Source organism: Aplidium turbinatum, chromosome 18 (assembly GCF_918807975.1).
Source record: "Aplidium turbinatum chromosome 18, kaAplTurb1.1, whole genome shotgun sequence".
Classification (NCBI taxonomy): Eukaryota; Metazoa; Chordata; class Ascidiacea; order Aplousobranchia; family Polyclinidae; genus Aplidium; species Aplidium turbinatum.
Genome location: NC_137489.1, coordinates 7,262,562 through 7,290,443, shown reverse-complemented (window position 1 = coordinate 7,290,443; position 27,882 = coordinate 7,262,562). Strand labels below are relative to the sequence as shown.

The following is a 27,882-nucleotide window of genomic DNA, read 5'->3' as shown; positions in this document are numbered from 1 at the left end:
TTGTAAAATCGATGCGTGGCTTTTCAGTTCAGAAAAAGCGATCTTCCTAGCGTCAGCACAAGGCTGACTACTCACTATACATGTGTAGAAAAGGGGCATTGCGTTTCGCTAACCATACCGCACCGGTGTAGCCTCTATGCTGGCCAATGGCCATCAAGTGATTTTTTGTCATCCAATATGAACACAATGATTTTGCTTATCGTAGTTCTGCAACGATTTTAGCGGCTGTACTGTAGGCTACCATTAAAGTTTACTTTGTGTCAATGGTATGGCCAATTGGCCATACACCAAGTTTGCTCATGATGTCAGATAAAGGAAACATCCTCACTGATTTGCGAATGAACACAGGTAGAGATTATTTTATAGTAGGCCTATATATTTGTACTTTTGGAGTGCCACCCCTACTCCCCCCCAATCAAATATCACGCTACGCCACTGATTGTGCTTAGACTGTAACTTTTCTTCAAATACAGTATAATTGATGCTTTCATATCTCTTTTTCTTGCTGCCGTGCAATTGACTTTAGCCTTTCGCCTTAAAGCTGTGAAAAAACTAATTAAACGTTTCAAAGCTTTTCTCTTTTTCTCGCACGAGAGTTAACACAAACAGCTTGTTTGTGACAGAGTATAGTCAAATATCGGAATGACTTCATGATGCAAAAAACAAAAGCAACTAAATGAATAAAAAGCAATGCAAGCAAAACATTGAACCACATGTTTAACTCTAATATGGTGAATGCAGTTTGATAAACAGTTACTGTTGGTAGTATAAAAAAAAGTTCATTTGATGCAATATATCTTTGCTTTGGTTTTTTATCATTTCGAATTAACTTTCTTAATTCGTTTAATTTAGACAAGATAAATTTCCATCAAACACCAGAGGAAGATATCTTCAATGTTTCAATCTCATAGTCAGTTCTACTTCAACGAAAATGGGTGATTTAAATAAAGCAATTGACTGGCACAAGTCCGCCAGATGTTTCTGGATATTTTTGACTCACTTCATAGCCCTAATAGGTAGTCTATGACGTAAACTAAAACGCACTCATGCGGATCGTTTTAACGTCACACGTATCAGTGGGTTCACAATAGCGTTTCCCAGACAGCAACATTTGTCATTTTTACATTGATTCAACGTCTGCGACAAATGTTGCTGTCTGGGTTCCAACTCAAAAAAGTTGCTCTTCAAAGATGCATCTAGTAGACGTTGAAAAGATGTTAAAGCACAAACTTTTTGGAGTTGGGTTTTCACAAAACGAGCAAGTAATACTGATAAATATGAAGAAAAGTAACAAAGTTAAAAAAAGTACTGCAATATTACATTGTAATGATGTAAAAGCAACGCTTTTGATTCCCATCATTATTATTTTGACGGAAGGAACTGAAAATTGAGAGCTATTGTAACTCTTCTTTAACAAAAAACATATTTTGAAAAGATGATTGCAGATTTAAATTCGGAATTTACAGTATACCAGTGACAATACGAAATTAACAACTTTGACATAAAACTAGACATGTTTATGCCCTTTCTAAATTAACGGATTTATTATTATTCCGACTATTACTGCATCCTGTATGAAAAATTCATTGCCAATTTGATTCAACATGTCTCATCCTAACAAATGGCACCAACTTAATCATTCTTCATTACTGCAAACAGTGATAACTACTTCAAAAGTAGTATAGTGCTTTGTATCAATATCAATACAAGTTTTCTTAAAGCTGGACCACTGAAAAAAAGCATAGAATTTCGCTGTTGCGTGTAGGCCCATAGAAAAAACAGAAAATTTCAACAAGTTAGCTTAGCAAGTGTAAAATGGAGGCAGTGCACAGATGTACTTGAAGATAACAGCCAACAAACAGCATTCATAGCACATGTGATTCCTGCTAGATGGACATGAAATACAAATAAAAAGTACAAAACATTGAAAGAATTTCTCTAGTCACGCAACGCAACCCGGACACATGCAGACACAATGAACGGTGTTACAAAGTCTGAGAACTAAATCTAAACGCAATTTCACCGTGTGTAATCGAATTGGGGGTAACGAACCAGATACAAAGTACAAATTTCCATTTGGGTTGTGGTGAGGTGATCGGCCAATCCAGGCACAAAATGACAAAATAATTCGTTTTCTAAATTGATTCAACATATTCAAACATTAATGTAATAAGGACATTTGCTGATTGGAGAAAGCTAATGCAGCAAATTTTTCGAAGTTTTCCGGGTCAAAAAAACAATAATCTTGAGCGGCTTCACCAATGCTTTTGTTGTATTTCAGCATTGGCATTGATTAACAAGTTTAATCATTGTCTGGCGGTGACTGCTGGGTTTTTTATTTGACGGTTTGCGTCAACTAAAACTGTCATTAGCGCTGCGTTTGCCCAACCAACTTTCACAACCCTAAAAGCTTCAACAGGTTGCATAAAAGGTTATGTTGTTTGACGAAGTTAGAGCCCCAATTGTGACACAGCAATATCAAAGGGTAACTCTTAAATGAAATGAGTCTCGTTGCATGAAGTCAATATTAAGCAACAGAAGTTTAGAAAACAAAGGATTATAACAGTGAACAATTTATATGAGCGAGAGCAATAGCAATTCAAGCCTGGTTGACTTGAATATAAATATTTTCTAATAACTTATTTATTGTTTATTCAATGCAATGGTAGTGGTGCGTTCGTTCACAGTTTTGAAATGTCATGACCTATGAGCATAGAATGGAAGTCTGCTTGCTTGAAATAGAATAAATTTCCTACAACAACCTAAAGGTTGAAAAGGTTCAGACTTTTCCTTGAAGTGAAAACCGCAACCATCGAAACCGTTGTTGAGCTGCCGTAACGCACATAGTTTTTTCGCCGGAAAATTGCGCTTGATTTCCCGCAGATGGATAATTATATCCCGGGGTGTATTCATTATGAGAAGTCACAACAGTAGTTTTGGGCATTCGTTTAACGGATTGTTTCCTTCTTTTCAAGATAAACACAAAAGCAATCACAGCAACAATCACTGCAATTATGACAACAACAACTATGGCGACTGTGGACCCGTCGCTTCCAGAATGTTCCTCTTCTTCTACAACGTCACAAAACAGCCAGTCGTTCCTAAATGACCTGGCACCAGATACAACTTTGATATCCCAATTGTTAAATGTCCAATATTTAGTTCCTTTCACAAAGTAAGTGTGGTTTCGCCCTGAAAATAACAAAAATCTTTTTAGATTACGGACATTTGCGTCATTGCGTCATTTACATCAAAAATATTTGCTCAATTTTTTTTTTGAAAAAAATACGCAACTCTTCGCTTTTATATCGAATACACAAATAGCCCATATATGATAGTGGCCCCATACTTGATACCAAGCATCGAAGAATGATATACTAATTATTAAAAACTAATAAGAGTAAGGTGGACGGTTCTTTTCTTTCTATAACTTCTTTCCTTTAGCAACCATGCCCAGTTGCCCCAGGGTTGTCAGTATTTTACCCAACCCAAAAAAAACCGGGTGGGTTTTTTCAAAAAAACCCACTTAAAAAACCCCAAAAAAAACCATAAAAAAACCCAGAGCATCATATTTGTCCAGTTTTTATTAGAAAATTGAAAAAATGAACAAAAACACTTCAAGGCACTTAAAACAAACTTTAAATTAGGACTTAAGAATGTGATTGTGAAGTAAATTTCCAAGAATAAACTGAAAACGCAGTGGATATTGTACAGTACACAGAAATCAAGTAATGCCCCTTTGTGTATACTACACTAAAACTCATTTATGCAAGAAGGCGTTATAGTTAAACTGGTGAAAGTACTACTCTACTGTAGTCTGTATATATGATGTGAAATGCAATTTAGGAGGCTATTTACCAATTACAGATTCAGCGAAGCAGGACATTAAGGCGCGAACAAAATGGCGCAGAGGCAAAACGGCGCAGACATAACGGCGCCAAAGTCAACGCAACAAGTTCAATTTATAGAACGATAATACTCTGCAACCATAACGAAAGTTTATGTGTGAATAAGGATTTTTGGAGCTGGTATACAAGTCCCCCCCCCCCCCACCACCCTTGGCAACTCATGACAAAGAGGAATTGACCAAAACATGTTAACAAAATGAGGAAAAGGTTCTAAGCTGGTTACGTTGACTTTGGCGCCGTTTTGTCTGCGCCGTTTTGCCTCTGCGCCGTTTTGTTCGCGCCTTAATGTCGTGGACCGCAGATTCTGGATTCTAACGCTTGGCTGTTTCAGAGCATTTGCCTAAATGGCCATTGGCCACGCAATTGCTCATCCATTACTATATATAATATATATATAAATGATAAAAAATATTTAAACATGATGGCATAAATGCTCCTTGCCTTCAAATCTAAAGCAAATGATGCAATAATGTGATTTCTACCACAGTAGCATCAACTTGGTATAGAAATCAGTGGATATGCAACATCCAACTTGATCTTGAAATTAATGGATGATGCAACATTCAAGCAACAACAGCCTTAGTGCATTATTTTATTGAGTTATGCAAGCATGTACTGTGAGTGAAAGGCACTTCATTTGTAAAAAGTAATTTTGAGGTAAAATAAGCATGAATCTACCTTTTTTTGCATCTTTTTTAAAAAAACCCAAAAAAACCCGGGTTTTTTTAAAAAAACCCGGGCGGGTTGGGCTTTTTTAAAAAAACCCGGGTTTTTCTCAACTCTGAGTTGCCCACCGAATTTATTAAACGCTGGGTAAAAGTGAGCGGTGTTTTTCAACAACCCGTCCAAGCGGGAGTCGAACCAACATCGAACAATTGTAAAGCAAAGGCCTTATCCGTAACGCATACCTTCATTTCATTCTTCTACATTAGAATGAAATTACAAACCGGAGGTTTTGTTTATTACTTGTTGCAACGGATTTTGTTAAAACTGATATGCATTGCCAATTTTAAGGCAACCGTTGAACAATATCAAGTTGTCCATTGACTAATTCTAAAACTGCCAATAAAAAAACATACATTCAGTGTTAAAAATTCAAATTATCAACATTTTGCGCAAATAGCTAAGTTGTACCGTCGGCATCTATTCCTGTGAAAGCAGCATCTACGGATCTCGGAACTCCACTCCAAATATTGATCGACTTAGGATAGCCTTTCTCGACTTTTGAACCGCTGAATCTCCAGTAATTTGAATCTAAAGCAAAACAATTACATTGTTTTGTGTTGCTAAAGATCAAGGTGTAGCAACAATGCTACGAAATGCATTCTCTGTTGAACTACAACACACCTTGAAAGAAATAAGTTTTTCCGTTTCTTTCCCACCACACGGAGGCGCCAACGTGATCATTTTGAAGACCGAGGAAACGAACAGGTCTAGGAGAGTTCTCCAGCAATTGCACTCCATTGTATTCCCAGTACAAATGATCTAAAACAAAAGTCAGTTGAACTGAACCGTTCTATAGAAGCCCACTTAAAACCTACAAGACGATATAATTAAATAGCACGAGACAAGCTGCAAAATATGATCAAACTGAAACTTTGTGGCCATCATGCCCAAGATTAAGCCTGGTGGCCAAAGGTATGATAGAAAGTCAATCTTCTTGTTCTATTGCGCAAGCTCTTAGTTACTTACAAACTCTTAACCAAAATACTTTCGATTTTTACTTAATCGTGTAATGAACCGTTTAAATGCTGTGATGTTCTGGTGATTGAAACTGCTCGGAGCTTCTAAATTCTTGTAGTGTAAAAGCTATTGTCATCGTTTCAAGATGTCTGTCGTTCTGTGCAAGTAGAATTCCACACTCGATATTGCTAGCCAGGAGAGATAACAATTTATCAAAGAACTTTGCTTCAAAAAATTTACCTTTGAAAAACACAATTTGATTTGTCGCCGGATTTTCAAACGCTGCGTTAACTCCATCTGTCATCTGAGACCAAAAAGTTGTGATTTTGTATGGGCCCTGCATGCTCCGGTCATGTTGCCTTCGTCTCCACATGTACTTGCCGCTTCACAAATAATAAACTGGGTTTAAATGTCATGAAATACATTGGAAATTATCGTTACACATGCCAGCAAGAAAATTATTCCTTTTTATGTTGATTGAAAGTTTGATGACATTGAGTCAACGTACAAATAATAATTTTTTGACTCAAAGCCGAGACCTGCAGACACCGTCGCTCACCTGAAAACGTAAAGTTCACGGCGAATAAAGCTAACGGCATCGTAGTTTGTCAACTTGCAGATGTCTGGAAGGGGAGGTTTGGTGGTCGTGGTTGGGGGAGGTCGAGTTGGTTTTGTGGTTGTTGGTTTTCTATAAGAAAAAGTTAAATTTACAAAATCACCATCAAAAAGATCTGTTTTAGCGAATACATTTTACCACAGTCAGCAAATCCGTGTTTTTTTTTCTTTGAGATGGTATTATAAAAGAACTCATTTTGCAATACCGACCTTCAAGTCACAAAATATTGTCGAGGTGTTTGATCACATTCTAAGATGGCGATAAATGCCAAACGTTGAAACAAAAGAAGAGAAATATACGCTAACTACACGTACAAATTAAATAAACGATATATAACGTTTGTGAAACACTTTTTATAATTACCCGCGATAAATTTTCGTTCTAAATGGAACAAATTTGGTGGTTGATTTTGGAATCGGTTTTTCTGTGGTTGAGGTTGTTGGGTTTATTGGAATCTCTGGTCGAGCGTACCTTTCACCTGTAGAAATTCAGGTATTAGAATTTACTTGGTCACACAATAGATTGCTTCAGTACCAAGCTACCCAGACAGCAAAATCCGTCATTTTTTACATTGATTCAACGTCTAAAAACGACGGATTTTGCTTTATGGGTAGGTGATTGCATTCAAAATACTTTGCGCACTCATGAAGACATTTAAAAAATTTTTCAACGACGCTGTTTCAACCTGAGTTTGAAATGACTCAACATCGACATCTAGCGGCTTACCATATATGCTCTGAATCCCTAAGATATCGTCTTGGGGCAGCTTGAAGTTTGCAGTGTCGTGGTGTTTGTAGACAGGAGCCATGATAGCTCTTTCGTCAGGGGAATGTCCAAGACCCAAAGCGTGGCCTAACTCGTGGACTGCGACCAGAAATAAATCGTTGCCTGAAATGAAAAATAAAATCGAGTTGAGACCAGGGCAAGTACATACACTAGGGAAATCACGTCATCGTGGCGTCATCGCACGGTCAGTATGAAAACAGTTTGTTGTTGTTGTGTTTACTCACAAACAGCGCAGTCGACAAGTTTAAATGCAATACACAGCGCGGCAGTGACGTCACTACTTCAGGGATCGGAAAATGTCCCTTTCAAAAGTGCTTTTTATCATTTTAGAGATAAGAGCTTGGGTTATGCAACAAAAAGCTGTTTTTGCAGCAACAGGCTTGCTTGCTGACGGCATTCGATACAGACAAAGGTTAATCAAGCTCAAGCTGCCTGGAAATAAGGTTGGAAACTAGCGAATAAAACCAAATTCGGTCTCCTAACTTCCAAATGCAACCACAGCAAAACGACAATGAGCTTCGAACTGAACTGTGAGTTCGATCAGCAGTTTATGCTCAATCGCTGTAACAATAAAAATGCTACATTTAGTGATAGGGCATGCACTTTAAATCCAAAGCTTTGCGTTAAAATGACGTGCCCCAACGTAGAAGCAATGCTTAGATACTAATTGATATGCTAATTCCTCACACGGAAGTCCTATGCTAACTTTCTATGCAATAATTGGAAAAAAAATTTTCTTAGTACCGTATTCGTAAGAACTGCTTGTTAATACGATGGAGACTATCAATTAAAATGTGTCAACTTTGGCAGAGTCATAATGTCTAATCGTTTTATTTTGGGCATAAAAATATTAAAGGTCATACGCAACCTTGCCCTATTGATGTAGACAATGCAACCTATTCCCAAAATAGACTTGTAACCAATTGCTTTGGCAAGCAGGACACTTTCAATAATTTGTTGCATGGTCACTTGGTATGTTGATTAAACGTTGTCTTCATGATTAAAGTTTGATGAAGATTTCTCTGCTGGTGTCAAAAGCATGTCTCGCCATGAAGTGTTAAAGAAAAAAGACATTTTTTGGCAAAACAAAAAGGAATCGATCGCAATCATGCAGGTATAGCAGAGCATACAGCCGTATCTTTACACGTCACCGCTTCAAACCGCAATGCATTTCCTCATAGCAGGAAAAATTTGTCATTTATAGATTCTTAATAACGTTTTGCATCTTTTAAAATTCACTTTCAAACGATGGTAAAATGACAAATATTTAAGTAGGATCTACTGTAGGTTTGACATCATTAGTGCAGCAGATGTTCGCTGGAAACATGAACCTACATGCAGCTCAATTGGTATGTCAATCAACAATATTTATCACACGATCTTAAAATGAAAATAACAAGGATGATTGACAGCTTCCAGCAGACAACCAAACGGCTGCAAGTGATAACTAATATCGACTTAACATGGAGTATATCTCTACGTTTATTGTACGTATCAGTGGCACCATTATCAGACTGTGTTAAACCAGAAATTTAGCAAGGGGATATGTTGTAATATCAGTGATTAAACGAATGGATATGTAACTTAACTGTCGTTGTAAAGACACTATGTTATAATCTATTTTAGTTCGTATTAGTTCCTTGATGAAACAAGAGATTTATTGAGTTGAAGTCGACAAAAACACAAAGTGCTGATAGTTGAAAGTTTAACACAGCCACAAAGCAGATCGATAAGGATTGTTTAGTGAAGAGAGGCCTTGTCAAAATCTAAACCAACTGCATTTGCGTTTGGAAAACTTAGAATACATACTTCCTGTTTAAAAGCACCTAGCTAACCCTTCTATTAATAATTTTTCTGAATATAGAGGTGGAATATCTTTTAAAAATCTAGAGAAGTTGTCAAGACATGAAGATGGACCACCACCCCACCCAAACAACAGACGAAAAGAATATGTTTCTCTTCACAAGACAAAAATAAATTGGGAAAATTATTTATGTTGCAAATATTTCATAACAGACGATGACTTGAATACATATAAACAGTTTTGTGTGGGAAAAGTTTCAATCACTTGCAGCATTCAATGCGCAGATGTTTCACCATTTTGCAACATAAAGGTCGATATGATTTAACTGAGAATAAGATCCTAGTTAATAGTTGGTTTCCCTTTTCAAAAAAAAAAAAATCGGCTCTCAAATGACTCCAGGTCACATGCTGTCAATCCAGGTGCAATCAATTCGTCGCGCACGAAATTCCGGTTTAAAATTGACTAAATGATTTCGGGATCGGATGTCTGACGTTTTGAAAGCGCTCAGTTTATTTCGTGACGCAACCCGGAAACAATATAAAGAATTTCTCCAGCCATCATCGGCAACTGGCTGTTTTGCACAATAAAAAACGCAAAGAAGTTGTGCTTTCCGTATCATCTGATTGTCAAATTGCGTTGAAACGATCCAGTGAGGAAGGCTGCTCAATTGCTTGCTAAGGGAAACATTTGTCAAACGCAAACGCACAACTTTAACCACAAAACGCAACCTACTTACTGAGCTCTTTGTGATCTCAAAATGACTGATAATGCAAAAAATTCGTGACTTGTTGCAGCTATTAGACTGGTTTAGCTAAGCAGTAGGCCTGCTTGTTTGTTTTTGTCTTAGAGACAATAAAATACTGGACAAAAAAGTCATTTCATCCTTCAAATACCTTGTTTCTTTAAAAGTGCAGCACAGCAGCCTAAGCGCATGGCTGAACATTATTTCTATTATTGTTTTCTCATAGCGAAAAAGGTACATTTTATCCTATCTCTAGTAGACGTTTCTAAAAGAGGCTTGTTTTGCAAATGTCATCAACCTTCCGAAAGGTTTCTTTTTGAAATTGAGTTTTTTCACTGCTGAGATAAGATTAAAAACAAATTTGTTTGTGATATTATGCCCACTTACACCATCACAACAATCTCAAAGTGTTTCTGTCCGTTGAATGGTTCGTCTCACCTTTGTATGCTTCCTCGTGGAGAGTCCAAGGCTCTTCAGAGTCAAAATGGGTATCGCCTCCGATTCCGGGGCCAGGGTAGTAGGCATGGGCCAAGTACCCTCCCGCTCCGTCAAAGGCTGTGTTATCGTTGTGGTAACCTTTTGCAAAAAACGTGACAATGTCTGGATTGTCCTCATGGGAGACTTTCTTGAACTGCAGAGGTATGTGCTGACTCCATACGTCAAACGCGTTATCGATGGCTTCATGAGTACGTGTCTTTCCAAGCTTGGGAGTAAAGTTGTTGATTCTGTAAAAAAATCAAACATGTCGCATAAGAGTTTGGAGCATTTGAATTTCAAAAATAACTTCAAATTTTGATGATATCACCCCTGAAGCAAACGTTTTAGCTAAAATCACATATTATATTTTTTCTATCAGAAAAGGCGTGTCAATTCCAGCTCTGCTCTATCCACATGAACTATGACGTCACAACAAAAAGAGATCGTTGTAGTTAAAAACCTTCAAGGTCTTCCTCACAAACAAGAGCAGAATTACGTCACTTGAAAGTTCGCATTAAAATTTAATGCTAAAGCGGATGATTGAAAAACATTAGGATCACAAAATTAACAATTTACCGTCGATTCTACGTTTCTCGCATTTGTTCTCAATTTATTGCGAAAGAGTTCTATCGTTGCCTTTTCTGCAGTTATGGACGCTCTTGGCTTACGCCGATTGAGCACTTTACTGGAGGCACCTTGCTATGCATTGCGCAAAGCTCACTGCTTGCAGTTTGAGCACTTTGGCAAGGTTGGTAGTAGTACCATTTTTGGAGCATGAAAATGTCACATCGAGGTATCTATTTACGTGGCCATACCCAGTGTACCTACTGCACTGAGGACTGAGGAGGCCGAAAAACCGAAACGGTGTGCACTGTCTGCAGTTAATACACAGCACATATGCTTTCAACGTGTAAATGAACTATGAGAATTTATTTGTGGCTAACTTATATCTTTGCAATTACAGTAAAACAAAACCTTTAGCCTGAAGGTGATGAAAAATCAGCAAAAGTATTAAGAACTTTTACTGAGTGATTGTTGGTAGATTTTATATCATTGAGACTTGATAATATGTTTAACGCTTACTGCAAAATATGCAACAATTTCCAATATATGTTCATGCAATGAATAACAATTGCTACATCAAAGGAGCGCAAATGTGACGCAAAGGCTTTGCGACTCGTGATCAACTGACCTTTTCGAACAAGAGCCGCTTCTGTACTGCAGTTACTGTACTTATAAGGATATTTTAGGCATGGTTTTACACAACAAAATTTACTCTATGTTGTAACTGTAACACACACTTTGTAAATTACAATAATCGTGAGTTTTTGATACGCGGAACTTGTGTATAAATATAACGTTTGTTCTCTGGTTAATGCGAAACCCTGTAATCAGTAGATATCGAAAGTGCTGTTGTTTGTGACACCAGAGTTGCAGGAACCAACAAGACTGTCAAATAAAGTTAATTCGACGTCAGAAATACATACTGATAACCAATTTTTTTTTTAAATGATATTATTCCAATTATTTGCATTGCTGTTTTTGGTAGAAAGCCGAAATCTTTGAAGCGTAGTGGACAAACAGGCAACTACATTTTATTTTCAAACTTTCCGGTAAGCATTTATGACAGAAAAAAAAAACCTGTTTGGTGCTAGTTGAACTAAAAAAATAAATTCAGTTTATGCAGACTACAAAGACCATTGGGCTTATCAATAGATTTTGCAAAACTTTTTAAGTAGTCCCGCTTTGCACACCCTAGGCCTAAAGCTAAGCGTTAATTAAGTCTAATCTTTGGCATTACAAAATCAATGTACAGGAATTTGGCGTTCATGTTTTTTTCCGGGAAGGTAGCTTGCAGACTTTGGATCTATGTGAAAAACCATATGAACAACCTTCAACAAGGTGTTTTCACTGAGCTTTAATCAACGAGGCTTTACTTTTTTGTATTCCAACTGTTAGTAAGCCTGAAATTTCATGACACCTGTAGCGCCTTGTTACACCGCATAGAGTCGCAACAGAGCATATGTTTCGATCCAAGGATAAAATCAAGCGGGGGACGACGTGTTGTAGCCTGTGACCTAGCCAGCAAAACTTGCTATTTTTTATGGCCTTTTTGTTTTGAAAACAAACAGAGTGCAAAACTGGTGATGCTTTAATTTTAAGTGCAAGAGTCTTGTTTTAGGTTTGGCTAGTGCCAATCTTCTGTGGAGTTCAAAAGGAGTATGGAGAGAAAAGTGCTTTAAAGCAACGCTACCTTGCTTAAAGTCGATTTTGCCCTGTTGAAAGAACACCAAAACAAGCACGTGAAAATAAGCGTTGTAGTATTTTTGTCTAAACTGCTAAACCGGAAACACTTCCTTTGAAAGTTATCTCTTGAGGGCATTCAAGTTTTACGTCTTCCGGTAAAACGTGAAATGAACATCTTGTGACTGAATGACCACACCAACAACGTCTTTAGACGTTGAAGCCATGTAAGAAAGACAACTTTACGTCATAAAACATTACAAAAAGCTTAAGCTAAAGCATAGGTTTTTAACCAGGGGTGCAAAGTCTGTTTCTAGGGGTTGCGTGGAAGCTGAATCCTTAGGATTAGTTAATAAAGATTTTAAGAAGCTATGCTTGTTTGCAGGGCTTTCAACGAACATTCTGAATTGCAGTTAACTATTACTTTTCAGCCATTCTACAAGGGGGTGTGAAAACTGATTGGTGATTTCAAGGTGGTGCCAGCAAAGCAAAAGGTTAATACCCCTAGGATAAAAAAGCAGCAACTTACGAGTATGTGATCAACAAGGATTGCCACTTTGAACCAACTTTGACGTAGCGTTTTTTCCTTAGGTTTGTATCGATCGCGACCTGCAATAGTATTGCAATGAAATCGAACATTTCTTTCAAGAGTAAAGTGCTTTGAACACATAATATGAAGAACTGATTGGCTTTTGATTGGTCTTTGCCTCGGGCAAATCTAAACCTTTTGCACAAAAAAACAAACAAAAAAAACTAATGAAAACTTTTTTTTCTGTTGAAAGGTGAAAGCATTTTTTACAATAGTCACTGAAAACATTTACCAATTACTGAGTTATGTAGAAATTTGTTATTATTTTACTGACTACAAGTAATATTCAGTAAAACAATCTCAAGCAAAGAATGACTAGCTTTGAGGATGCGGGAAAGACTGGAGCCCAAAACGTAAGAAAAGCATTAAATTTTAGGGTTTTGTTTGATGACTAAAACTTTTTCGTGTCATTGCAACGCCAGCAGAAACCTGCCTTTGTTTCACCACAAACATGTGACATGCATTGCACAGCAACAAGCAAAACAGTGATGGTGCAAATGGGACGTTTCCAAGCAAAAACAACCCTTACCAGACGTTTAAATACTCAAAAGAGTAATAACTATTAAAAGCTAAGGTTATATCATCGAGGACATCCTTGCAATTACAAAACACTAATGAAATGGGTCCTCCTGAATGACCATCGTAGCACATGAAAGAGGTTATAAAACAATCTTTCAAAAACAAAATATGTTTTTTCTAAGGTTGAGTTACCGTTACCTTATCAGGGTTAGCGCATCTCGGTTTTTTCATCAGTTTCAACGTTTTTTCATCTATTCTTCCGGTTTTTTCTAGCCCAAAAAAGGACTGAAAATCCAAGACTGCTTTTTCCCAACTTGTTTGAGCAGCCTCTTGTCCGTTGCTTTGCAGTGATCCAGGAGGAACGTACCCATACTTTATCAAAAAGTTCTGAATAAACAAGAAAAAAACAATATTAAACAGTTTATTGCTGAAATATTTTATTTTAGGTAAAATATAGTTTGTAGAAATGTGAACTGGAAACAAAAAACAAAAAAGAAAACCCGTGCTTAGATGGTACAGATAGAGGGACCTAAAGTGGAGACAAGAAACTGAGCATTTGTCGTCTTTCATTAAGCGACCCATTGCGAACAAAAAAGATAAACTTTGTAAAGACACAATTCAAAATTTCAAAATGTTCAAAACAAAAAGGGAGATAAGGAATGAATTTCTTTGGAAAAAAAATGAAATAAAGAATGAAATTCTGGAACGATTGTGACGTCATTGTACCAAACCCATGATGTCATCGAGCACCGGGGTGACGTTGACGAAATACCAAAAGGCAAATATTACTTAACACTTGTATCATCACAAAGCGTTTGAAGAAAACCACCAATGCGACATTAAACAGACGATGACTGATCATGATGGATGAAGGGTTAGAGAAAGTTTGACCACACTGGGTCAAACTAGAAAAAAAATCCCCAAACACGTTTTTTAACAATCCGGTTTGAGAAATCACGTTTCTTTTCATCTTTGCAAAGTCTGCATCATATCATTGTGACATACAGGGAGATTCGTTTTGATAAAGCTTGTTTCCAGTCGAGAAAGTGTAATTCTGAAGCCTGGGTGGGCAAGAAACGTACTGCGTAGCCAAGGAATAATACTGTGCTGATTTGCTATGATATCTTTTTAAACACTTTTTTTGAAAAACTGAAAAAAAATTAAAAGTCATGTAATTTTCACTTTGTGTGAAACTACTATACATGTAGCTTACTTGAGAGGTTACTGATATTTTTTTTATTCACTAAAAGAAACAAACTTTGCATCATCAAAGACGTTTTGTAACTGTTAAAATAATCGTCTTGTAGATTGTTTGCAAAATCCAATCCATCATCAAGTTGAAATAATAGTTTAATATTTTCCATTTTAACAAGGCATCGGCGAGGTTGGCCAAGTAGGTTTCAATGTAACTCTACCATGCTCTACTTAGATTGAATGCAATAAAAATTGAGTTCAGAAATTGAAAAAATGAAGCTACAACTCAAAATTACTCCTGTGCGGTGTCTCAACATACAATACCGTTTGGAAAGAATCAAAAACGCAAATGAGTTCTATCGCAAAGCAAATGCCCAAATTTGTTTATCAAAAGTAGCTGATCCTGATCTTTTCATACAAACGCTGTTCTAAATCTTGCCATAAGGTGGGTACGATATTAAGGGATATTCGTAAGTACTACTTCATGTAATTTCCTTAACGAGTTTATTATATCAACACATTTTACGATGCTAAGTCGATGTCATCGTAACTGTAGTCTTCAAAACGCCCCCTTCAGGTTCCTCATGGTAGCCTACGTATGAAGGAAAACAACAAAAAGTTCTAAGATGGCAGCATTGGTTGATTCGTCAAAATAGGTAGAAAAGATACTTCAAAAAAAAAACTATTATTTTTGTACACGTGTCGGTGAAGCATCGACTCAAAAAGTGAGCAATCTTCTCCCGTCAATTAAATGTATTCATCCGCGTTCTTCTACAAGTCCAATAGCACACGATTTATGAGTGACAGATCACAACAAGATTTGCAGTTATTACAGGCCTATTCAAAGGGACGATAGTAATCGTAACAAAAAACAAACAACCAATATAACGTATCCACTGTGCTAATGTATACAGGTTACCTCACCATGCAGAAACACCTCAAGAGCTTTGTAACTCAAAATACCACTGAATTATTTAGATAAGCACCTGTCATCCGGCGTTTTAGTTGCACGTCAAATTGATGTTGCAATAACACAGCAACTGCATTGCAATGAACCACCTTATTGCCAACAGCACTTGCAGATGAACAAACTGTCAATGTTGCGTCGTTTAGATGTGAGAGCGTTGCTAAGGAAAGATTTTGCAATTTGTGAACTGCTTTTCGTGTTTTTTTTTTACATTTGAAGGGGAGTTCCAGTGAAAAAAACAATGGAAAAAGCAAGGCATAAAAACGTCATTTTTGAGTTGAGGCGACGTTAAGGATAGATGAGATGCACTGAAGAGTAATGACATTATCCAGCGCTGCTGATTCACTTTTACTTCCGAATCAAGCATCAAGGGCTTACAAACAGCAGATTCAAACTAACTTACATCAAAGCAACACAACCATTGAAGTTGAGCCATTCAAACTTCCCCTATCTTAAAAAACATGACGTCATCAAAAGACAACCCGCTGAATTAAATCTTTAAGATAATGGATGAAACATGGAAAGCTAGGATAGAATCAGAGTCTGTTATGAAAGCATCCCGTCTCCCACTGGGAAAAGAACCGAGCACATTAGCCGTGCAGCAAGGAGTTTGATTCTGGTGATAATTGCGTGTCGAAAGCAAATAGGCTAACACACACTGTTACGAGATTGTAATGTGCTTTAAATTATCACACAACGTTCAATTCCGTTGGCCTTTCCTTCTCGGTCGATCTTGATCTTGATAAATCGAGTTTCACATAAATCAAATGTGTTATTCAGCCAAAGCTCTCACTCAGACCCCAAGAGAAACCAAGGATGCTTCTGCGTAGGCTTTTTTGTTTTTAAATGAGGTTCTGCTTATATCTCTCAAAAGCTGCAGGTTGGCAGGTTTTTGGTTGTTGTTGTATATGCTGCTCAATACCACAAATTGGACTCTATTGAAAGCTTTAGTTGTTTAACAGGGACATTTGTTTTGCTATAGCAATGAATCAATAGTACAAGCACAAAACTACAATGTGTTTCGATTTTCTGCACACGTTTCGCACACCATGACAAAAATCATCCTCAGTCGCTATTTGTTTGAACAATTCACACACGAAGTTTTACAGTAACAACAAAAAACAAACGATAAAGCTGAGAACGCATGTTCTAAAGTGGCATTTTTTTTCATTTATTTTAATTTATCTTTTGTTTGAATTTAAACTCTTTGTTTGGAGATTATGTAATCATATTCACAAAGTGAACAAGTTAAAGAAACGCAAAAAATTTTAAACGAATTTCAACAGACATGGTGCTTCAGGCAAGTTCAAGGCCGAAGAAAAGCAAACCATGCGTGAACGCAAAACAGATGATTCAGACTTTCATGTTGGGCAAAACAACTGCAACAATAAATTCATTTAACATTAGATGACGTTTTGGGAAAATAAAAAAGACGTAATATTTAACTGGTGATAATCTGAACGAAAGAGAATATTGATAACGATCGCTAAGCGGCTGTGCAACATAATGCGCTTGTTGCTTGACAAAGCAAACTTTTGCTAAAACTTCATTGTTTGAAATTTTGATGAATCAAAGTTTCTCTCATAAAAACGTTAAATGGGAAATAGCTGATCACGTTTCAAGACAAAAAAATATTAATTTCAACAACAGGTGATGCTGTTTCAACGTCTGAAGGTAACGTCAACAACGACAGTCAACTTCAAGTGGGCATGCTGTACGAGTAAAAGGAATTTGGGTTCAAGATGTTTTAGAAACACTTTAATTGCAGCACAGCTGGGTACCCAGGGCCGGATTTAGCTGATGGGGGGCCCGGGGCACTTTTAGATCGGGGGGCCCCCGTGCAAAAAAATTTTTCGCGCCTACGGCGCGAAAAACCACCTCTACGTCTACACTACCATTAATCCAGCACTGTACAGCATTTTGCAGAAACTTTAAAGACTGAAAGGAAAAATAACAACACAAAAACACATTTTTTCCACGTAGGGGGGCCCTTCAAAAGTCGGGGGGCCCGGGGCACCTGCCCCCTCTGCCCCCCCTAAATCCGGGCCTGTGGGTACCACGAGGATAACGTATCGTATCACGTGATTGTAGACCTTGTCGGCGTGAAAATACTTCGCTTCGCTTTCTGGCTTGCACTCGAGACAAAGTCTGGTGGAGTGATAGCTCCCAGCCAGAAAATCAGTCGTTTTTTACATTGATTCAACGTCTGCCAATGTAAAAAGGAATGCTTTGCTGCCTGAGAGACAATAGCACAACACTACACGTCTCTTCTTCAGGGGTCATGAGTTTTGTGTCAGCCTGAGAACTAAACCATGTAAAATTTATATAGGCTGCCAGATCGAGTTGTGAGAGCTTGCTAGAAGGCGAAGGGGCTTCGATTCGAAACCATTCAAAAACAGACAGCTATGACTTGCAAGACATGTCGGCTGATTACCATTCATTTGATGACATTTTAAAGTGTTTGCAAAGTTTGTCTTTGTTTTTCCATCTACTTCATCCAGATCTTTAAACACAGAATTAGGCCGCGCTACAAGACAGTGGTAAACTCTATAAATTTCTTTCATTTGTAAAACAAATATTGCCGTAGAAAAGCAATATTTGTTGCTCGGCTCATGAAAACAAGTTTAAATTTTCATCCACCTAGCTACATAGAAATCTGTCTTTTTTTGTCTTTTTTTTTCTGATACATAATAATGTCTGATACATAATAATGTCTGATACATAATAATGTTGTAAATTGTAATGCCAGAAGAATTGATTTAGTCATTTCAAACAGTGATTTACGCCTAACTTTGATTAAACATTTTCTCTAAGTTGGTTAAAGCGATTTGTCAGCTAGATCAAGGCAGCCGCGTACATTAAACCCACAAGATGGAAACATGATATATTGATTATTACTAGCCATATAGAGACGAGGGACCACTGTCTTACTTCTTTCTTCTACTTCCAACTTCAAATGCTCATTTTTGCAAAACTGACGTTTAAAATCGTAAAAAACGACAAAATAGTGAACCGAACCCATTTGGGACTTCTGCTTTTGTTCGAATGGAAACACTGGCATCGGAACAGTTGGGGCACCAGAAGACTACATTACATGTCAGGATAACACTTCTGTGCATATATTTGATGTTTAGAGAGACACAACAATACCGAAGATTTACAGACTCCGCTGGGATAGCAAGATCATTGCCTTAGCTTATTTCTATTACCTTATAACGTCGTCTATATTAAAGATATCGAACCAGGACAATTGGAAATGACAACATGAGACAACGTTTTGCTTCTTTCTACAGTATTGCAAATTATTTTTGCTGTCTACAGTTTTTGTAAGAAAGGAATTGTATTTGATCTGAAACGAAATTGCCTTCTGTAAGAAAAGAAATATTTCGAAACAAAATTTGTTAACTATTTGAAACACGATTGCTTCTAACAGCGGAAGAACAAAACAGAGAAAGATGAAATGAGGATTAATTTCACTGAAATTTATGCTTAGAAAAGCAATGAGAACCTAAGATTTACAACAGGCCTCGCATGTTTTTCACAAATAATAATCGCTTAAAATGCCGCTGTAGTTTCATTTATGCAACAAACTTTACTATGGCATTGCAAAATTCGGTGCCATAAATCTCAAAAAGAACACGACATAGCAAAAGACAAAGTATTTTATGCAAGATTTCAAATCTTGCATATTTCAACTTAAAATAAGAGGTTTATTTCAGAAATGCTGATACTTCAATTTATATTGCAACTCTGGCTGTTAAATCGGCTCTAGCTAAAGATGCCAAACCTTTCACAATAGATTTTGCACAGTCAGTTTAAAAGTAGCGTTTTTAGACTGAACGTAACGCTGAGTGTTTACATAAAATAAAATCTTGTTTTTCTCGGTGTTCTTAACCAATAATTCAGCATGCCAAGATTTGTCAAATTATAGGGTTGCATGTGCGCAAATGATGGTAGAAATGAAGCCGCAAGAGACTCAATCTATTGCACCACAAATGACCACAAAGCATAAAAGTGAGGGGCGGCGGTAAAGTGGCATTTACTTGAAATAAAAGATGGGGTATAATTTAAGGAAAATTGCGCTTTAAACTAGCATTTTAAGCTTCATCTTTTCAAAAACCTCATAAAATATCTTAAAGTGTTTCGCGTCGCTATTTCTGTGAAACAAAAATTGTTTTTAATCGACGAAGTTAATGTAAAGGATTGACATTTGCGAGGAAAAAGATTTTTTTGGGGAATCATGTAGAAAAGAAAAGGATTCCATCAGACATGACTGATCGAGTTTCCGTTGACGTACTTTAAATTTTTAGTTATTGAAAATCTAGCAGCAAAAGGCGTCAAGTTATTTGCTTAATGGTGGTCACACAGGTTGTTTACAATATGTCAACCAAACCAAACTGACCAGTTGATGAATCACACTTTTCAGTGTAAAACGATGGTTTTGGTTTACTCTCGTTATTTTACATCAATAAAACGCTTTTAGTCATTCAGTAAACACATTTTTAGGGCTTTTAGTTTGAATGGTGCCAGGGGTAAACCAGATGTGGCCCTTTGGTCATTCTAACGTTATTTATTGTTTTTTTAACGTTAAAAAATGTCGTTGCTTATAAAGTTATCTGAAATCTAATAACCTCAATGCGTCACATAACAGCCTGAGCTATAGTGGTTCTAATGTCAATAATTTCATTATAATTGTCATTATGGACATTGTAAACACTTCATTTCGAATCAAATGACATTTTCTTAGACATGCAGCTCAAAATAAGACGCGCCGGACAAAATATTACAAAGCAAAGTCAACAATAACAAACGCCATATTGAATCTCAAGTTCTTAGCTCTGCTAGCCTACTACTCGCATTTCAAGGGGCCTGCAAAAGGCGAATACTGATTCCATTGGAAGGAAATACTGAGAAAACCGTTTATATGGCGGTAAAAGCTTGATCAGAAATTACTACACAGTACAAGTTCCTAAACTTGGCTGATTTTATTTACTTTATGATTGTACAAAAGCAGTAAAATTTGCCTTTTCAACAGAGGGTGAAACAGCCTTTTCAAATATTGATGATGTAAAAGAGCAATGGTTATGTTTTTCAGTATACTTTCATGGCTTCTTGGAGACGAAGATCTCTAGGCAGCCATGATACTTTTCTTTCTTATCAACTTTTTGTTTTAATGAAATTATTGCTCGATTTCGAGTAGGCGAAAGTATTTAACGGATGCTAAAACAAAGTTGTCGCCAAGGTTTACGCAAACTTTTAAGGAAAACGCAATTTCTCATAAAGTCATAATACTTCCCAATTACTTACTGTTTTTGTTTTAGAATGTGTCACTGATTAGCAAATTAACAGATTAAGAAGATAAAGAGAAGTAGCTTTCTGGGCTGGAAAAGGACTTATACATTGTTTGCATTGATTTTTCGTCCGCCAATGTTCTTTCAAAGGCAAGTCTTCAATTAAGGTTTCCAATACAAAACAAAAGCCACTTTTGGGTTAACAAGCGGAGAAAATTGGATTAAAAGTGAAAGTATTGTCTTCTAGGGTTTCGTAGTTATCTGTCCAAAACCCATCTGAGTTAATGCTTGTAGCAATTAGACGTCGATATTTGACACGCATTTGGTGATTGGGGCTCGTGAATAAGATAAAAGACAGCAGTTCCACCACTTAATAATGTTTCATTAAAATCTTCTAATCAGTTGCCGACAATAGCGTTGACAAGGGGTCCAGGGGAGCACTTTTGAACTCGTGATCATTTTTAGGAAGCTAGATTTTTTTCAGGGGGATAAGAAGAAAACAAGATGGCGTAATTTAGAATCTTATTGTTTTCTTTAGAAATGTCTTGTTTTGGGGAACGGGCCTTTTATTGGAACCGGCCTCAAATTAGCCTCCCAACGGGCCTGGTCGTCGGCCAGTTTTTTTGTCACAATCAGGCTAAATATAAACAGGACTATTCAAAATAAACCTTGCAGATATTCCTTTGGTTACAGTGAAATTTTCGCTTTTAGCCAACTTAATTTATTTGTCGCATTTTAATTACTTTTTGAAACCAACAAGGAAAAATTAAGCCAAATTATTTCAAAGATAATTCTCAAGCTATTCCGTCGATCTGTCATCTTTCTGTTGATGACCACAATTTTAAGCTGATAATGAAAACCAAACGGAACGAAATGACAAGAGGCCTGATGATCATTAAAAAACAATCTTGAAAACAAACAATTGTGAGTAATCCTTTCTCATGTATTGTACAATTGCTTTTGCTTGGTCATTTCTGGATATCCTTATTTATTTTAACGTATTTTACGTTACATTTCTTCAATGACGTTCAACGCGTCATGGCTCATTGAGCTTTTGTCAAAGACCTCACAACAAATGGAGATCGCTATAACGAAGTATAAATCGTTTGTAACAAAAAAATTGAGTCGGGTCATCACCTATCAATCTTCCAGCTTATCTGGACTAATCCTTTCACACATTTGTCAAATAAATATCGTTACAAATTTTCATGTGTTCTGTTGTTGAAGATAAAAACAACAAGTTGGTTTCAAGAGTTATTTTTAAACAAACATGTCAACAGAATTCATTTGTCTTAATTCGATAATTAGACTACACTTTCCTCTCACAAACAACAACTAATTTGGTGAGTGGAAATGATAAAAAAAGAAAAATGTGGGGAAAAATTTGAAGTGATTTCAACCGATGATACATGTGTCAGTCGGTGGTCGTTTCTCTTTAGTAGTAGCCCTTGTTCAATCTAAAGCGGGCAGCAGACGATTTTCCACCTACTTCATACTTTCACTTGAATTGGTCATCATCAATGCATTTCTCATAAATAAGCCCTGGAGTTAACAAGTTAGTAATACCGCGCTCAAAATTGGATGAACAATATTCTTGAAATGATGTCTCAATGCGATCACATCAGTGACAAGTAACTTTTTGCATGATTTTGGTCCACAGCCTAGGGTCTAGGCTACTGAAGAAGCTATTTAAATTGTTTTTGCAGCAGGCCAAAAAACGTCATTCAAATTCTCAAGCAAATTAAAATAACTCAACAACCAGTGCTGCTGTAAAAAGTCAAAACATTGTTAGAAACGGTGAATCCCTGATTAGCCTACTTAAAAATGTAAACAAAAAGAATGATGTAGATATCCTTGATTGATCAAGCGTAACAACTGGAAGAGCGGTAGCGAATCATCGTCTAACGTTACAGAGATTACTTCTCTGACACATTTGTGTTAACTAGAGTGTTACGCTGATTGCTGTTTACGTTTAATTTTGTTTGAATCTAATTACTTTTTTGGAGGTAAATGTGATGATTGTAGAGGAATAAAGATGTTCCTATTTACTGTCCTACACACAACTGGTGGTGACAGAAAAATTACAACACAAATGAAAACATGTTTTAACCGCATTATAGAAGTTACTTTGAATTGTGAAAACTTCAGGCGGAAACTGTTTGACCAAGACTCGAGTCAGGCCTATCGCTTGAGCTGGCTCTAATTCAGTCCCATAAGAATACAGACTTAAACATAGCCTTGTGTAGGGAATGGGGATGTGAAACTTAATCGATATATCGAACTTCAAGGTTGTATGGAAGTTACAGTAATTAATCAAGCTTCTTGTGCACAGGACATAGCTTGAGGTCGTAGAACCACAAGATTTATAACGACGTTTTATTGCTACAGAGTTGCATCAATTATAAAAGTGCAATATTATTCTCCAAAGTATGTTAATCACCTATCATTCAAAGGTAGCTGGTTCTATCATGAAAAAGTTCCTTTCTTGCACTTGCTGATTTTACTGTTGTAGCGCATGTTCCATCGACGCAATGGTATTCACGCAAGCTAGGTCAGTGGTCACTGGTCAACGCGAGGTTCGTTCCAATCAATCGTAAATATTATAAAAAAAAAAAACGAGAAAGTAGCCGATATTGGTTGAATATTGAATAACCATAGTTGTTGTAGAAGTGGTAGAACGACAAAAATAAACCGGGATAAAGCTATTTTATAGCATGATGATCATGATTAATTTTTAGCAAGTGATAACATGCTGATAACAATTGATAAAAGAAAAATATTGTTTCAAGTAAAGCAGCAAAAGTTTACTACCGGATATTATCTCACGATTTATTTGAAAAATTAAAAAATATGGTTTTTTGATCGTTACCAACACAGTTGGACAAACACGAGCTACATATGCTTGTAGCGACTTTCTCAAAACTTCAAAATAATAAAGCAGATTTTTTGGTCAAAAATCGGTAATATGAATCGAAATTTTATGACTTCACAGATGCTAAAAAGAAAAAGAAATGTGTGAACAATATTTTAATGGGTCTTCAAATGAGAAGATTTTACGATGAAACTTTGCTACCTAACAAGTGTTAGTGCTGATAGCGGGCAGTTCTGTCACATCATAATAACGTTATGGGACATAAAATCAATTATGTAAAAGTAGTGGTTTGTCAACCATTTGAAATAGCCTTATTCTCAGGAGTCATAAAGAAGAAGATAAAAATATAAAACCATCAATCACCTAAGATCAATAACGAATTTTCAATTTCGTTCCTGTGGCAAAAGCTGATTGTTCGATTGTTTTTGTTTCGAACCATGCTCCGTTGTAAAAGTAATGGAACAAGATAAATCAAATTGAAAAGGAGGAACGGAGGATACTATATTTTTTTTATCGGTGTGAAACCGCCCGATCTTCTTACATGTTGACAAATTTATTGCTGCTTGCTGAAAGCAGAAAGCTTCTGAGCGATTAAGATTATATCAATCGGTTGATATATGGATCAGAAAGTAAATGGTTTTTTGTTGCAATTGCATGGTGATGTAAATTGCAAATTGCAAATTGTGATTTGTCAAGTAAGGCCCCAAAAAGCAAATGTGGGAGTCTTCTCACGACGTTTGAAGCACTATACATCTAAACCGATCCTGTATAAGGAATAATTTAACCGAAACGAAATTTGATTGGAAAAGCAAAGTTTCATTGCTTACTGTTTGACTTGCTTTAATGTTCAATTTTACCACTTTAAAAGCTCATGATCGTGAACAATGGCGCATTGCTTCCAACCCTCAATACGAAGAAGGACCATTATAATGACGTTAGGTGACAACAGCTAGGTGATGTCCATGATAAGGAGTGTTGACAAAAAGTGTAAGATTTGACCGGATATCTAAAAAAATTACTCAATTGGATGCTTTTGCGAGCAACAGTAGCTTTCAATTTCTGCCTAATCCTTTTTTGTGACCAAATTTGGTTCAATATTAATAGTTTGGAAACTTTTTTTTGCAACACCACCTGTCATGCATTTAACATACCGTACAGGAAGTGTTGACAGCAGTACGTTCTATTAATAGTTTATTACATCATTTATCATCATAGTTACTTCCACAACAATAACTGTGTCAACATGTAGTAAAAAATCAGTGTTAAATTTATCTATGTCTTCCTGACAAGGTGACATGACTGATAAGTGGACATCACCAACGGTTACAACCAATAAGCAACTAAACAGGGCTGCCCGTTACATTTGTTTCTAAGATAGCGAAGTTTACTTTTGATAAAGTTGTCTGCTAATTGGATATGAGTGTATTAGTAAACACGGACCGTTTCGTGCGAATGAACGTTTCTGTTTTAAGTCACTCGTTCTGAAGGAGGAGTCTTTTCTCATTTATAAAACACGATAATAATTAATACGTTGGTTACACGTTGTTACATAAAAGAAATTACACCCAACAAAAAATTTTGTTACTTGGTGTTCTGCATACTGAAAAGCCCAATGAGAATTTTCTTCTTTTTATAAATTCGATTCTATATGCAACAACGTTAAAATAACAATAACTTAGATTTAGTAAATGTAAAATCTTACCTTTCCAAAGGCAACGTCCGCGTCACGTTTGCTTCTGGACTCCGCAAGAAATTTTCTACTTTCTTTGCCTAACTTGTTGAGGACTTGGAATTGTAAGGAATTGGAAAACGTACAAAAGGATAAAATAAAAACACAACTTTGACACAGTTGAAGTATTGAAATCGATTTCATTGTTGGTGTAATAAAAATAGAAACAATAAATTAAAAATTTCTGCAAATAAAAAACAAACAATGAGGGAATATCTTTCAGCAAACACAAACAGATTGTGTTTTGAAAGGCATGCAAAACATTAGAAAATTCTTAGGTGAGTTTCAAACAACACAAAATACGTAGTACAGAAAACAACGCAAGACTCAGCCGGCTGCAATTACTGCAGGGTAGCCACTTTAACAAGTCGAAATTCTGCCACTGCGAATGACTACAATGCAACCGCCAACCAATCAGAACATGTTATAAGAGGCTACCGTCCAAATGTGACCCTTCTAGTACTCAGTCAGAGAGTTAATGCTTGTTTTGAACTTTATTTGGTAATTACAGAAGAAAAAGAGCAATGACAGTGGTGGGAATCGAACCCGCGTCAATGAAATGACTACTTTCTAGCCCTAACCCTAACCCAACCAGCTGACAGAAAATCCATCACTTAATTTGCTTTCTATCATCTTCTTTTCGCCATTTTTTACGTCACTTAAACCGTAGCTTATGATTGGTTGGCGGTTTCATTCTAGTCATTTTCAGTGGCAGAATTTTGACTTGTTAAAGTGGCTACCTTACTGCAGCTGTGCAGCAAATCAAATCGTAGTAACTCTGACCAATTGACCATGGACCATTTATTTTTGGTAAGATCCGTGAATAAGATGGAAAGGTCCAGCGGATAAGGCGTTGGCTTTCCAATTATGCGAACCTGGTTCGACTCCCGGCTTAAGCTGATTGTAGAAAAGCACCGCACCTCTGAGAACCTTATCTTTTCGTTCGCAAAAAATGCTAAATAACTGAACATGGAACCTTTACCTTGAACGAATTCACGTCTCACGAATGACTGGGGGTGTTTCTTCCATTTGTATTCAGACAATACTACCTGAAACAAACAACAAATATCTATCATCGCAACAACGGTGGTAATCGTTCTTAATATTCTTCACTGTCATTCAAATCATTGAAAGATTGAGATAACTCACAAGCAGGCTATTGAGGTGCAAAAGAATGCCAAAATGCACTGTGACCATTTGCACTAGTTTGTTTGTCAGAGAAGGTGTTGTCGTGATACGCTTCAATGATACACCCTTTTGCGCTGCAGATAATAATCATTAACTTTGACTTCATGCCTGCAGCAGTCTGTTAGGACTTTTCTATGAAAGCTGAAAGGCTCGGCCTACTTTGCATTGGAATATTCATTATTCAAGTGTTGTCTGCAGAAACGGATAACTGAATTTTTATTCTGCCGCTTACTACTTGTATTGTAGACTGTGGTCTCTTCGTTTTAGTGGCCAAGCAAATTGCAGTATGTACCGCACTAAAGTTTTGTAAGTACTTGGTCGCCACCAAAATCTCCTAAAAACTGTTACGGCATACCTAGTTTCAAACCTTAGCACTGAATATCTTTTGCAAGGTTGCTAGGCCGGTAGGTGAATATCAGTTGTTGTAATCTAACTACCAAACCAAGCTTACAGTCACAACGGATTAAACCAGACACGCTTCAATGTGGGGCGGTTTGTTTCACAAAGCGGAGGTTATACTCGCTGGCTGCCTTTTTCAGTTTCCTTTCTCTCGTATATATACTTTTAACGCTCCTATAATTGTCGCAAGGGCTGTCTTGGAAGGAAAGATACACCAGACCAGTGGTCAGAATAAGTGGTCCACCAACGAGGCCCATTTGGCCAAAACAGCGCAGTTTACGGTTTTATTCTTTCCACACTCGAGTACCGAAATGCAAAAGCCAATCTTCTATTTGTCACATTCTGTAGCCTACTACAATATTTACATGATGGTTTTGGTTTGTTGTTATCTTAACGGGAGCTTACGAAAGCAGAAGTAAATACCATTGCTACAATGTCTGAAGAAACAAAGTACAAATACAACACACGTACTCTAAACTTTTGTCTCCTTTTTATAGTCACATGCCAATTATGCAATACAATTCCTGCTGTTTTAAGAAACCATTGGCAAATTTGAAAGATTGAGACTGTAACTCACAAGCAGCTTGGTTATGAAAAATAAGTTTTAAATGTATTTTTTATTTTTGTGGTGTAAAGTGAAATGTGGTATTGTTGTTTAGCTGGGTCTGTTAATGGTTGAAAATTCGAAAGAGTACAATAAAGGCTGGTGCTCTCAACCATATAGCACTGCATTTTTATTTTTATCTTGCAGGTAACAGAGTATGAATGGGACAAGGGTCACGTAGAGATGCAGGGGCGTCGCCAGCACATGGTAGGGGGCAATATCCAACACTTTTTTTGTTAAAACTAGCCCATCAGGATACTTGTATTTCAT

At 36.8% G+C, this 27,882-nt stretch overlaps 1 protein-coding gene across 1 annotated transcript; it reads right to left on the bottom strand.

Annotated features, from left to right (window-relative positions):
• Positions 1 to 556: 556 nt before the first annotated feature.
• On the bottom strand, positions 557 to 25,578 carry LOC145787667 (matrix metalloproteinase-14-like). The gene is made up of 11 exons (XM_082599460.1): positions 25,395 to 25,578; positions 13,567 to 13,755; positions 12,790 to 12,869; positions 9,978 to 10,264; positions 6,934 to 7,095; positions 6,571 to 6,685; positions 6,151 to 6,279; positions 5,832 to 5,974; positions 5,256 to 5,393; positions 5,043 to 5,162; positions 557 to 3,192 (listed from the first exon to the last, which is right to left on the bottom strand). Exons 1-11 carry the CDS (start codon positions 25,563 to 25,565, stop codon positions 2,780 to 2,782), a joined length of 1,947 nt encoding a protein of 648 aa, XP_082455586.1. The 5' UTR covers positions 25,566 to 25,578; the 3' UTR covers positions 557 to 2,779.
• Positions 25,579 to 27,882: the final 2,304 nt, after the last annotated feature.

What these genes read in the sequence shown, in the direction of transcription:
- LOC145787667 (XM_082599460.1), bottom strand. Translation starts at nt 25,565, where the DNA reads ATGAAATCGATTTCAATACTTCAACTGTGTCAAAGTTGTGTTTTTATT. An exon ending in AGAACGAAAATTTATCGCGG is followed by an intron (nt 6,280 to 6,570) that starts GTAATTATAAAA and finishes TTTTTCTTATAG; the next exon opens with AAAACCAACAACCACAAAAC. An exon ending in AAAAACTTATTTCTTTCAAG is followed by an intron (nt 5,163 to 5,255) that starts GTGTGTTGTAGT and finishes GTTTTGCTTTAG; the next exon opens with ATTCAAATTACTGGAGATTC.